This window comes from Bufo gargarizans, chromosome 1 (assembly GCF_014858855.1).
Source record: "Bufo gargarizans isolate SCDJY-AF-19 chromosome 1, ASM1485885v1, whole genome shotgun sequence".
Classification (NCBI taxonomy): domain Eukaryota; kingdom Metazoa; phylum Chordata; class Amphibia; order Anura; family Bufonidae; genus Bufo; species Bufo gargarizans.
In genome coordinates, this window is record NC_058080.1 from 580,931,148 (window position 1) to 580,945,838 (window position 14,691).

General features: G+C 43.5%; 1 protein-coding gene across 3 annotated transcripts in view; it reads left to right on the forward strand.

Moving 5' to 3' along the window:
* Positions 1-14,691, forward strand: part of PTPN11 (protein tyrosine phosphatase non-receptor type 11) — a 78,461-nt gene that overhangs the window by 44,646 nt on the left and 19,124 nt on the right. For all 3 annotated transcript variants that reach the window (XM_044275800.1, XM_044275802.1, XM_044275803.1), the window contains 3 exons: positions 684-751; positions 4,146-4,297; positions 8,164-8,288. In XM_044275800.1, coding sequence (XP_044131735.1) covers positions 684-751; positions 4,146-4,297; positions 8,164-8,288 — 345 coding nt within the window. The remainder of the gene's footprint in view (positions 1-683; positions 752-4,145; positions 4,298-8,163; positions 8,289-14,691) is intronic.

Below are 14,691 nucleotides of genomic sequence, written 5' to 3' on the forward strand. Positions count from 1 at the left end.
TCAGCCTGCGGTGGTGCAGGAAGCAGTCATGCTTTTCTAATCTTGTATGACCTGTATAAAAAGTAGTAGTTCGGTATCAATTTCTCAAGTGGTTTTTCACTTTAAAAATCAATTACTGAAGTTATTGAACCATGTCAAGCGCGACTTCGTGAATAACTAACTTCAGCTCATCGGAGCCCATACGTTCTAATACTGTATGGAAACGGATCTCCGTACAGTATTATTCCGAAGTTTTGAACGAATCGACTTCAGATGAAGCACTTAAAGCTCGCTTCGCTCAACACGAAGTAGATAGGTCAGATGTAGTACATAAAGCAATCTGAGCGCTGAATAAGATGTGCCTAGCTGTAAGCGTTTCCAGTTTTTTTCTGGGTCAGTATTCTTCAGCTACATTTACTTGATATACGCTCAGGGTGATGAATTGTGGACATGTGACGGGGAGAACATCTGACTCTGGCTGCTCCCGTGTTGGCTGGAGGTAATTCTCCTCTAGCATTGTACCTGTCATATATTTCCTAGTGCAGGAGAGGCAGACTATCATTTTGGCATATCCTCTGTAATAAATGTGTATTTATATGCTGCCAACTGGAATGCCATGCTATTCAGCCTACACAATAAAGTCTGTGTTTTCATACTTTGGGACTGTCTTTTGCTCACCGCGCTGTCGTTTTCTTTATTAACAGTGCAGGAATAGGACGTACAGGCACTTTTATTGTGATTGATATTCTCATCGATGTCATCCGAGAAAAAGGTAGGTATGGAATTTGCCGTTATCTGCCACTACCAGGGATTTGGACTAGCGGCTTCAGCATATGGTTCTAGAGATATGAGGGTATTGTGCATTCATTGCTATCTTGAAGAGCTGAATTTCTTTCATCGTCATTTAACCCTTTCCCGGGAAAGCAAACTGACAAGATGCATTGTCAGATTTGTCAGTGTTGAATGGCAGTCAAATAAAGCAGATTAAGTGTTCTTCCAGGCACATCATTCTATTGAAACATAGATAATTCCAATGTCTTATATCCCATGTTCCCCTAGTTTAGGACTAGCACAAATCCCTGTAGTACCTGAACCATTTACTGCTCTCTGAAGTCTTCATAGTACCAACTGCAGTAGTGAATTTCCCTGAACATTCAGGGTGTCATTTATGATTACATACAGGGGCGTAGCTAAAAGCTTATGGGCCCTGGTGCAAGAGTTCAGCTTGGGCCCCCGTCCCTCAGAGGGCCCCTCTCATGACAAATTCTTAACCTAACCCCTTCCCTCCAGCCAGAGGTGTAAATTGACCAGTATGTACTTTCTATAATGCCAGTGTCTTATGTGGCACAAGGGTCTTTGGGCCCCTCAGGCTTCTGGGCCCGCTAGCGACTTCTACCTCTGCACCCCCCTTCTACCTCTACACCATTTTTCTGGCGCATGTATGTATGTATGTCTGTCGCAGATTGCGACTTTTCCCCGCTGGTGTTTCAGGTGTTGGAAATGGTCTACATTTAAGCCAGCAAGGAAGCGGTCTTTACATTTAGACTGGTGGTGGATGTGCCGAAGTTATGTAGAGGCCGGCGCCTCTTCATAACTTTGGCGGATCCACAGGCAGCGCAAGGACTTATTAAGACCTTCGTCTAAAACGCAAATAAATGACCCCCTTAATCTGGTGTCTATTTCTGGCCATTTTGACCTACCATCTTTTCAAAAAATAGCGCAAATGATTGTTCATGATGGCTAATGGCACACTTCTGTCTGCAAAAATGTGATTGGCCAGGTTGTAAAATGACGTGCGTATGGCATGGTCAGCCGAATTAGATTGATCATTGCCGTTGTGCTGAGCAACTGAAGGAGCCAGTTGGTTTAAAATGTGACTTACTGGTCAGCCAGGTGAGTCCAGCATGTCGCTGGTGGGATAATACATACAGACGACTCTCGAAAGTCAGGCTTAGATCAATTTTAACTGAACATGCTGATTTTGGAGGGATTGGTCAGTTATCTAATGTGTATGGGGGTCTCATCTTCTACTCAAAGCCGATGTCAGGGGAGAATATGTATGGAGTGAACATTTACCACTTATTTTACCACTACTTTTGCCGTACATTTAAGTTGGCGTGTGGCATTAGGGGGTCACTATTCTCGGGCTGCTCCATGAGATTTCCACTCTGGTGGAGACTTCATTTGATAAACTTTGCGGAGACATGCACCTAATTTGAGTCATGCTAAGGAGACCCCTATGCCACTTACAGTACCTGAACACGGATGCAGGCTTATAAATAGATATTCGGCACAAATTTCCATGTGTATCTGCAACAAAATCTGCATGTGTTACTTGTGGTCTTTGGGTGAAATCCACACAAAAAAAACCTGTGCAAACAATTGACATGCTGCAGATTTCAGAATCCGTACAGCAGGTCCATTTCCGCACATGTCTAATCTCATACACTTTGCCTATATTTTATTACTTTGTGGTTTTTCTGCACAAGAATCTGTACAGAAGAAAGTGCGTAAACCTCAACGTGTGCGGGTAGCCTTAAAGAGTAGTGTGTAGAACTGATAAACCCTACCCAGATTGCTCTACTGTTGGAGAATAAAAATGACTGAATAGTCTCTGTGCTGTGTGATAGGAACCTTATATTAATCTATATGTAAGTAAGGCCTCATGCACACGACCGTTGCTTTGGTCCGCATCTGAGCCGCGGCTTGCATGCGGACCCATTCACTTCAATGGGGCCCCAAAAGATGCTGACAGCTGTCCGCATCCATTGCTCCGTTCCGTGGTCCGTAAAAAAAAATATAACCTGTACTATTCTTGTTCATTTTGCGGACAAGAATAGGCAGTTATATCAATGGCTGTCCGCGCCGTTCAGCAAATTGCAGAACACACGGACGCATTCCATGTTTTGCGGATCCCCAATTTGCCGACCGCAAAACACACAACGGTCATGTGCATGAGGCCTAAAATTGGAGCTTTAAAAAAATATATATTTTACATCAATGAATGAAAACATTTTATGTCATGGACCTGCAAAACTGTACAGACCCTTTCCTACAGTTGTATCCAGTTAGGAAATTCTCAGTTAAAGGGGTATTCCCATGTTTTTGGGTTTCACCTGCATCTATCTATGGAACAATCCGTGGATATGCCATAATGTCTACCCTTTTACATACATCAGCAGTTCAAATCTTATGTCCTGATCGATTTTACCTACACAAACAGAGCAAACTATCGAGAGCGCAGGCTGTAGAGTTCAGAGCATTGACTACACTGGAAATAATTCTCTACACCTCCTCTGTGAACAGGATTAGTTTTGTATAGAACATATATCAGGAATGTTATATGCAGTAACAAAAGGGAATCCCGAAAATGGTGAGGAATTGAAGCACAATGGAAAGCTGAAAAGTTAATTGCCTAAAACCAGAACATCTGTTTAAACCAACGTAGTTTCTGCTCCATCTGGGACATTTATGGCATATGGCACAGAAAGGTGCAGATCCTGTCCACAGAATGGGGTCCGGCCCCTGAAGTGAACGAAGTCCACCACCTATGTGCCGCATCCTTTCCATTCATTGCTATGGGAGGTCAGAAAATAGCTGAGCGAGCAGGCTCAACTATTTTTGGAAGTTTCAGAGCAGTAAAAAGAGAGTAAGCCATACAAGAGAGGTCACTCCTCCATTCATCTGCTCTTGGCTGTTTTTTGGAAGTCCCATAGCTGTGTATAGAGGGTGGCTGCTCTTACTCTTTCTTCACTTCACTTCAGAGTCCTTTTCAGGAGCTAGCCTAGTGATATGCTATACATGTCCCAGATGGGAATACCCCTTTAGCAAGGCCTAACCTCCTACACCTCGTTCACATCTCCATTAGGAGATCCCGCAGGCCATTGGGGCACAGAGCAGCCCGTCTGATCTTACTCGACCATCCTCTACTTCACTACTGGATCCCCATTGACCGCAATGAGGTCCAGCATAAATGCACGCTTGTCTGTTCATCCATGGGAAAGAATGAAGGGCACAACAAGGGCCGTTCTAAGTCAGTGAGACCCAGCATTGCTTAGTTGTTTCCTTAGTGTGAATGTCGCCTTAGTGGCTCTTAGAGCAGTGATTGATCTGTTCAGGTTGCCCCTTTTATTTCAGATGATTTTTATTTATTGATCTCTTTTTAGGTGTTGATTGTGATATTGATGTACCCAAAACTATTCAGATGGTAAGATCCCAGAGATCAGGAATGGTTCAGACAGAAGCACAATACAGGTTTATATACATGGCTGTACAGCATTACATAGAAACGTTACAACGCAGAATCGAAGAGGAGCAGGTATGTTATATTGCTGTTTGTGTACTTTCACTGTATATCACTAATGCAAATGTATTTAACTACGGTATGTTTGAGAGATTTTATACGAAGACTGGGTACCATCTCTGGGAGATCTTAGCAACTTTTTGTTCCGCACTTTTAAATTAATGGCCACTTACCTAACTCCAGTGAGGCGCTGAGTTCTGTCTTTACTGCTGGAAACTTAACGTCATCTCTCATTTGTAGCTATGAACCATTTTATCAGCTGAATCAGCTTTTTGATCTCACAGGCTGAGCTGACTAATTTCCAGTGCAGTGATATGTTGGACAGTGTAGTTAACCACAAAAATCCTGTATCCTTACAGGCCATAAACGACTTTTAACGCTAAAGTGTATTAATTACTCTAGCTCCCATTCCTCCCTTTTTTTTTTTTTTCTTCTTCTCTTCCAAGTTCACTTTATTTGCAGTTTTCTCTAATCCCCCATGCTTGAATCTTACTTCCTGGTTTGTCATGTGACTGCTGTCCCATCATGCCTTAGGGCAGTGAGATGGGTCCTGACATCAGCAGATCTTGTGACACTAACCATTCCCCTGGATCTTACCAATGAGGCTTCCTACATCCTACAATGTAAGGCTCCAATGCAGGACGTAACCAACTGATTTGCCACAGGTTGCAATGGTAGGCTAATAACGTTTGGAAATGGGGAAAGGGATCTAACAATGATATCTGTTGGACGGGATACATTTATATTAGTAGCGCAACCCCTTTAAGTGACAAGCCAGTAGCCAATAACTAGATAGGCTTTATACAGAAATATATAATTCTCATCAGTACTTCCTACAGTAAACTATCATTACTAGATGTGAAAGCCTCTTCCAGAAGGGTGAATTTAGTGTCATCTAGGAATTTAACGGGCAAATTGATCTTGTGTAGCATTTTATGTAACACATTTCATGCTTTTTAGTTTACATTTAAAATTAATATGGCATCCACCGTAAATTATGGCATTAAAGGGGTTTTCCGAGACCTTAGAACTGATGACCTATCCTCTGGGTTGCGATACCAAGCACAGCCACTATACAACGTACGGGGCTTTGCTTAGAAAGCATGGTCATACATTGGACCACGGGCGCTTTCTCAAACTTCTGATTGGCGGGGGTCCCGGGTGTTGGATCCCCACTGATCACATACTGATGACCCATCCTGATGATAGGTCATTAGTTCTGAAGTCTTGGAAAACCATTTTAAGACTTTACTAAATGGCCCCCTAGCTGGAAGAGATGTATGTTAAACGGCGTGTTCTTCACTGATGAACTGACAATTGGCTGCTCCATCAGCCCGTCTAAACCTGCCTTTAGGTTTGCCAACTTATATGTCAATATTCCCCAGGATCTTCCTAAAATAAAGAACAGGTAAGTACTTCACAGATCCCACCCCACTGCTGCAGTTCTTTATTTCATGCGGATCCCAGGGGTTTTAACTTCTGAAACCAGGCAATCCCTTTGAAGAGAAAATGTGACCACCTTTCTGGGGGACCACAACTCTGATTGCGGCATAATATCGGAAGAGGCATGCTGATTCCAGCACTTGTCTCTGTAATGTTCGTCTATAATGTTTTTAAACAATTTATACTGTTTCTTAGCTTCAGCTGGGAAGAAGTAGTCTTGGTATTTAGGAGCCTCAGGAATAGCTCCGTCCACCTCCAGCTGATAATCTTCATATTCAAAGTAAGGGAGGTAGTTGTCAAGCACTGGGGGCGCAGTTATTCCCAAAGCTCCTCAATTCAAGGACTGCTTCCTCACAGCGCAAGGTCAACACTGCAGCAAGTAAATGGTATTATTTCAGAAACGACATCATATATACTCAACAGAGGCAGAGCTGGAATTAATATCATTGCCTTATGTTGCCCTCAGAACAGTATTTAATTCTCAGTGAATGTACTACTGTGTCAAATGGATTCGCAGGAACTATATAGTTTCCATGATGTAATAGTATGGAATGGTGGTTATAGACATGAAAGATGTGCCCGCATCATACTTGCAGGTGCCAGCATTATTATAGTCACACCACCAGAGATAACTCCAATGGATGTTTAACCACTTGCATTGATTAATGCCGAGTGCGGTATCTAAGTGGTTAGGACAGAAGCAGGGGGCTCCCTTTGTGACCTCATCCGGCCCCCATTTGGTTTTCATGGCAGTCGGGTGCCCATGTTTTTGGCATCTCAGTACATCTATTAGGCCTTGCCAGTCGCACTGCCTAATAGAATGTTTGTCAGCGTTAAGCTAAAGTACAAAGGTTTGGCATTGTATTATGTGAGCAAGAAAGACTAAAATTAAAAGTAAAAAAGTTTACAAATATTAAAAAATTTAAATAAATGAGATAATAATGAAAAATCCTTTTCACCAATACAAATGCTTAAGAATAAAAAGAAATTTTGTACATAATTGGTATCGCCATGTCCGTAACAACTTTAAAGAGGACCTTTCACCGATCCTGACATTGTGAACTAAGTATACAGACATGGAGCGCGGCGACCGGGGATCTCGCTGCACTTACTATTATCCCTGGGCATCGCTCCGTTCTCCCGCTATGCCCTCCGGTATCTTCGTTCACTAAGTTATAGTAGGCGGAGTCTGCCCTTGTTCTGCTGTAGCGCTGGCCAATCGCAGCGCAGAGCTCACAGCCTGGGAGTTTATTTTCTCCTAGGCTGTGAGCTCTGCGATGCGATTGGCCAGCGCTACAGCAGAACAAGGGCAGACTCCGCCTACTATAACTTAGTGACCGGAGATACCGGAGGGCATAGCGGGAGAACGGAGCGATGCCCAGGGATAATAGTAAGTGCAGTGAGATCCCCGGGCGCCGCTCTACATGTCAGCATACTTAGTTCACAATGTCAGGATCTGTGAAATGTCCTCTTTAACTATAAAATGATTGTGTTAGTAAACATGAACTGTTAAATAACCTAAAAATGCCATAATTGCTGTTTCTTTTTTATTCCACCTCCCCAAAAATGAATAAATGGAGATCAAAATGTTGCATGAACCACACAATTGTTCTAATGCAAACGTCAACTCGTCCCACCAAAAAACAAGCTCTTGCACTGCTCGATGAAGGCTGTCAACAAATGTTTTTTTGTAATTGTGCAAACGTAGTAAAACAAGCATAAAACCTATGCAAATTGATAGCATCGTAATCACACTGATCCACAGTCTGAATGCCGTAAGAACAAAACCCAAAAACAAGATGCCAAAAATAGTTTTTTTTTTTTTTTTTTTTTTTTTTTTTTACCCCCTATCACCCCCATCCAAAATAAAAAAAAATTCACTACATTACATATACATTATATATACCTCAACTTGGTGCCATGAAAAATGCAACCTGCACAGCAAATACAAGCCCTATTGGGGCTTCTTCTATGTTAAAATAAATGATGCCTGAAAATGGCAAAAGTCCCAAATAAGCTGCATCGGTTAGAGGGGGAATGAGATTGGTTATAACTAAGCCCTTTTATACTTGGGTTTCATTCAGTGCGCATCTTGTAGCGGTGCCTGGCCTGTATGCAGGGCTTATACTGAATCTCCTTGTGCAAGTAAGTAAAGATAAACCCTGGCTACATGCATCATTTAACTTCAGTCTCCAGGAGGTACTAAAGATTGGGGATCCCTGACCCAAAAAGTTCACATTAAAATCACATTCTAAACTCCCATCCAGTCACCCAGGGCCTTATCTCTTGAAACAAACCAACTGTAGCTTTAATCTAATATAAAGTGATGATGGAATCCTGCAAATACGGGAGCTGGGGTTATGTTTGAAGAACAGTGAGTATTTGCTCAAAGCAATTTTATATTTCATGGAAATTTATATATATTTTTTTCTTTTCAGAAAAGTAAGAGAAAAGGACACGAGTACACAAATATAAAATACTCCCTCTCAGAGCAGACAGCGGGGGATCAGAGCCCACTACCACCCTGTACCCCTACACCATTACCAACGCCTACACTTCCAGAGTAAGTTAAGCTGTGTATGTATATGTGTGCATTGCTTACTAGGCTATATGTTCTTAAAGGGGTTGTCTCACTTCAGCACATAGCATTTATCATGTAAAGAAAGTGAATACAAGGCTCTTACTAATGTATTGGGATTGTCCATATTGCCTCCTTTGCTCACTTTACTCATTTTTCCATCACATTATACACTGCTTGTTTCCATGGTTACGACCACCCTGCAATCCAGCAGTGGTGACCGTTCTTGTACCCTATAGGAAAAGGTGCCAGCCTATGCGCACTTCCACGGTCCCTGCTACCAGAGAGCCCGGTGCCTTTTCCTATAGTGAGCAAGCACAACCATCGCTGCTGGATTGTAGGGTGGACGTAACCATTGAAACGAGCAGAGTATAATGTGATGGAAAAATTTAATCAAGTCAGCAAAGGAAGCAATATGGACAATCACAATACATTAGTAAGTAACTTGTATGAAGTTTGTATACATAATAAATGTAATTTGCCGAACTGAGACAACCCCTTTAAGCTAGTTTCACACTAACGTTCAAACCATCCAGCAGAGGAACAGCTTGCTGGAGTTGATCATATCTGGCATAGTGCTTTTCCCTGCCAGAGCCCATTGACTATAATAGGACCTGGCGGGGATCCAACTGGTTCCCAGCATAAATGCCGGGATTCGGCCAGACAAAAAGCGATGCAACCGGTGCTCTGTTCATCTATGATGAACTCCAGCCGGCTGTTCCTCTCCCTGAACAGCCAGCCAGATGGTTTTAAGGCTAGTGTGAAACTAGGCTTAGCCTACTGAATTGTCATATAAACATATTAAAGGGGTATTCCCATCTCAGACAATGGGGGCATATTGCAAGTATATGCCCCCATTGTCTGATAGGTGCGGGTCCCACCTCTATCTCGTAAACTGAGCTGGCAAAGTGAAGGAGGGCTCGGCTATTTCCGTAGGCCCCATTGAAGTGAATGATATCGGTGGGTGTGCGAGCGTGGTGCGCTTCCATTCATTTCTATAGGACTGTCAGAAATGGCCAAGCCAGCTCAGTTATTTTCGGCAGCCCCAGAGAGATGAATGGATGGTGGCCATGCAGAAATCACTATTACTGTTCAGTACTGCCACTTGCTGGTCTGAACTGTAATAGATACGTAATGAGGCTGGAAGCCTAGTTCAGACTCGGGCTCATTGCTGTAAAGGAACGTCTTCCCCGATCTCCGCCAGGGGGAGGCATTACTTCTGGGTTTTAATCCTCTCGGATGCCGTGGTCATATTTGACCATGGCATCGGAGGGGTTAAATATCTGCATTTGGTATTACTGTTGATTGCATACATTAGCTGCAGCTGTATGAAATGGCAGGCACACTATGCAGCAATGGCGCTTGCTTTGCTCCGGAGTGGACGCCATCTTTAAAGGTGTTAAGACCCCTGCTGATCATGACAATGAAAGGATCTTAGGTCCTCTTGCCAATTTTTTTTTCTGCATGAAGGGGTTCCTGGCCATCCAGTTTGCAGGCAACTGTAGCACCGCTCTACTCTACTAGTTAATGGAGCTGTGCTTCAATTCTCTGCACAGCAGGTGGCTGAGAGCATCACTGTACAGGAAGAAACTGGGAACGGGCTGAGAAGCAGTGAAGGCCCCAGTAGTCGAACTCCCACTGATCAGAAAGTGATGGCATCATCTTTCTATGGTGGTAAAGCCTCTTCAAAGTATGTTGGCTGAGCAGACGCTTCCTTGGCCGTATGAGAGTAGTGGAGCTTCAGTCTTTAGGTCAATATAATAAGAAGGTAATGACTATCAAATATACAATGGATTGATTAAATTAAAATCATAATGATACTTTAATCCTTACTTGCATAAAATCTGATTAGGCTACTTTCACACTAAAGCTCTGGATCAGTTTTGCCCTAATGCATTCTGAATGGAAAAAGGTTCCGCTCAGAATGCATCAGTTTGTCTCCCTTTAGTCACCATTCCGCTCTGGGGGCTGCCTGCAGCGTATTTCTGTCCGCCATGTGGTGCGGAGTAAGATGGATCCGTCCTGACACGCAATGTAAGTAAATGGGGACTGATCCGTTTTCTCTGACACAATCTGTCACGACTATAGAAGACATAATCCAACCGGATCTGTTCATGATGGATGCATGCGGTTATCATATTGTAACTGAAGCAGTTTTTGCAGATCCATGACCGATCCGCAAAAAAACGCTAATGTGAAAGTAGCCTTACAGAGGACCTGTCACCTCTCCTGACATGTTTGTAGTCACTACTTCCTACATTCCCCATAATAACAATTCTGCAGCATGTTTTCTTGTAACTCTGTGTTATGCCACTCCTCGATTTTTCCTGTTACAAGATTATGGATAAATTATCAACTGGATGTTGCCTTTTCCCTTCTCAAAAGGTTGTCTCCCTGCACAATCTTCCACTGCCGGCATTGATTGCGCAGTGTCAGAAAATGCAAGGACCCATCCCCAGGTGTCAACATCCAGTTGGCAATTCATTCATAAAATTCTTAGAGGAATAATAAATACGCACTAGAATTGTCATGTAATGTGGAATACAATTATTTACTAATACAGACATGTCAGCGTGGTAAGACTGTGTCAAAATGCCCAGTGATGCCAACAAAAGTGGCTTATTGACAAGGGGGTCCAGTGTAGATTAGTAAAAAGATGGCAGGCTATTGCACGTTTCTCACTCCAGCAGTCAACTACTGAACACAACAGTAACATGTCATCTTGATTTGCAGTTGGCAATATTAATGGACACCCGACCCTTACTGTGTTCCTGTAATAGTTCACCAAAATAAGGAAAGTATAACTAGTGGGCATGTGGAGTACCAAACTTGACTATTAAAGGTTGATGTAATTGCCTGGTTTAGAAAACCCACTTTAAAATGCCATTTTAGGTACTTCTAAGTTAAAGGAGTATTCCCTTCTCAACCATTCATAACTGAGATTGGGATATCTGTCCTATGTGGTGGTTAGAAGTGGCTGGGTTTACGTAAACGGCTACGTTATTCCCATGACTCTGATTGACTACAGTTACTGCGTAGCACAGTGGGCTATGCTGTGTATGTGGCTCTCGAGTTACAGATATAGCGTAGCTCGCTGTGTGACTCTTCTATGGGGCTTATGCAAACAGAGCAGCCCAGCCAGCTCAGCAGTTTTGTAAGCCTGACCTTCCCTGGCCATACTCCTTTAATAGTTGGCTGTCTACAGGACACTCATCTAGCAGCCGGAGCTGAGTGTGTCCCTCGCTCTTAGGGATCCATCACCTCTTTTAATTACAAAGACAGCTCATTGATATAAAGGCTACATGGGCACCTTTTAGGCATATTTATTTACTTAAATGTATGTACTTGGTTTTATTGAAAAACGTGTACCACTTGCCATCTGCAGCTTTTATATATCTCAGTACATGGCAAGCTGCAGAATGCCATTCACTGGCTGTCCGATGACTTCTTCTCCAGCCTGGCTATGTCCGAACTTTCAACTGGTCATAAATCTTAGAAGATCCTTCAGGAGAGAGCAATGAGGGACTGGGCCATCAGATAAACCCTCTGATCAATTTCACTGTGAAGATCATTCTGCAGCATGTTATGTGTAATGTGATAATGCTGCAGGAGTCCAAATGGCGCAACATTTTTAACAAAACCCCATTGCAAAAATGCTTTTCAGCCATAAATGCCCCCAGAAATGTCTATAGCTTTTAACATTATACACTGCGCGTCAAAAAAAAAGTCGCCACCCAAATTATTTCGTTGGACCGCCTTTAGCTTTGATTATGGCACGCATATGCTGTGGCATTGTTTCGATAAGCTTCTGCAATGTCACAAGATTTATTTCCATCCAGTGTTGCATTCATTTTTCACCAAGATCTTGCATTGATGATGGTAGAGTCTGACTGCTGCACAAAGCCTTCTCCAGCACATCCCAAAGATTCTCAATGGGGTTAGGTCTGGACTCTGTGGTGGCCAATCCATGTGTGAAAATGATGTCTCATGCTCCCTGAACCACTCTTTCACAATGTGAGCCCGATGAATCCTGGCATTGTCATCTTGTAATATGCCCATGCCATCAGGGAAGAAAAAATTCCATTGATGGAATAACCTGGTATAATGAGTGTTTATAATATCAGAGAGCAGAGATAAGGAGCCTGTCAGATTAGACGGCTGACAGAGCAAATTCAGATCACTGTATTAGAGCTCTCAGCCCTGTACAGAAAGAAGGGCTCAATATTTATAATAAAGACTAATTTAAAAAAGTACAATAATAATTTTAAAAAAATGCCCCCAGAGGTGTACATAGCCTTTTAAAATTTTTTATGAAATGATGTTCAGACATAGTTCTCTCTTTGGGAACATATTAACAGGGACCTTACCTTATAGTATCACAGTAAGAAAGCTTGCTAACTGTGTAACAAATTATCTCCTGCTATATAAGCAATGAAGATAAATTGAAAAGAAAATGGGATTGATAATGATGTAAGTCTCTAATATAATTGTTAAAGCAGCTTCTACTTTTGTATGCCTTGTTTTATTGCTGTGGTTTTGGAATGCAGCAAGGCATGAGATGCTATTGTATCACAGTCGTGCTCTTGAAGAATGTGAAATACGGCTAGAAAGCCTTTCAGATGATTTTTAGCTTGAGCACCATACTGTGAAAATGGGCCACTTGTGTTTACCCGATATAGGGGAAAGGAAGTTTATAGATTCTATTTCAGCTGGAAAGCAACAGAGGAGGAACCCGGTTATTATCTTTTCTAGTGTGCTTATCGGTGGACTCTCAGCACACAGACTAAAAAGACTGACTTTCTTAAAAAATAAAAGCACCATGCTAAACAGACGCAGGGAAAAACTGTGGTGTATCGGCAACAGATGGGGTATGCTAACGTCTCGAAAAAGGATTCTGTCTCTTCCATCCTAATGATACAATGATTCATGTGTTTTTTGACCAAATTATTAGAATAAGCCGCAGTAGCTAAAATATTGCATGTACAAGATCCCTTGTAGTTTCCTGACTCGCCCGAAACTACATTTTCCGTCTTTTTTATGAATTAGTTGCACTCAATTCTAGGAGGCAGCTTCCTTACATGTCTGGAAAAGAGAAGTATGTACTACACATTGATTTACTGTCCTCCACCCCTCCTGTTATACAAATGGGGTAAAATGCAGATTGGTGATAGTGAAAGCCCTGGACACATACAGATTTTAATACATGGCTTAAAACACTCATTGGTAATGACAACTTCTCATCTGAGCTTTTGCTACCAGTTAAGTCACATTTGCTAACTTGACATTTTACTAGCGTACAATATTCTGAATATTTCAGTATTTTCTGTAGAGCAGCACAACCATCAGTGCTAAAATGTGATCTAAAGGATTTGGCATTTTTCATTCTGGTGCTTACCCAGCATGGTTAAGAGTGATATCTAGTAAAAGTCTCCTTGTTTTGTACTGGGATCTACATTCAAGGCTGCAAACACCCTAACCATCTTTATTTGCCGGGATGTAACTATAGCCATAGCACTCGCTATGGGGCCCAGAGGTTGAGGGGGCCCAGTCAGGTTCAAGAACATTGTACCTCTTTCTAGGACATTGCAAGGTGAGTTCAAAAGCATAGCGAGTAGGGCTGCTGAAAACGATTATTTCTGTAATCGAGTATTCTACCGATAATTTCTACGATTAATCAAGTACTCTAATAAGAAAAACGAAATGAATAGACAGTTTTCCTTTATAAAAACACATCAGACCCCCTGCCATCGGTCCCCAACACCGTTCGTTCCCCCCTGTGCGATCAGCCCAAGTGCATCAATTCACCCCAGTGCCTTCAGCTCTCCCCCCCTACCCCAGTGCCTTCAGCTCTCCCCCCCCCACCCCAGTGCCTTCAGCTCTCCCCCCCCCACAGTGCCTTCAGCTCTCCCCCTCCACCCCAGTGCCTTCAGCTCTCCCCCCCCCCACCCCAGTGCCTTCAGCTCTCCCCCACCCCACCCCAGTGCCTTCAGCTCCCCCCCCCTACCCCAGTGCCTTCAGCTCTCCCCCCCCTACCCCAGTGCCTTCAGCTCTCCCCCCCCCTACCCCAGTGCCTTCAGCTCTCCCCCCCCTACCCCAGTGCCTTCAGCTCTCCCCCCCCTACCCCAGTGCCTTCAGCTCTCCCCCCCTACCCCAGTGCCTTCAGCTCTCCCCCACCCACCCCAGTGCCTTCAGCTCTCCCCCCACCCCACCCCAGTGCCTTCAGCTCTCCCCCCCCCCCACCCCAGTGCCTTCAGCTCTCCCCCCCCCCCACCCCAGTGCCTTCAGCTCTCCCCCCCCCCACCCCAGTGCCTTCAGCTCTCCCCCCCCACCCCAGTGCCTTCAGCTCTCCCACCACCCCCCAGTTGCCTCAGCTCTCCCCCCCCCCACC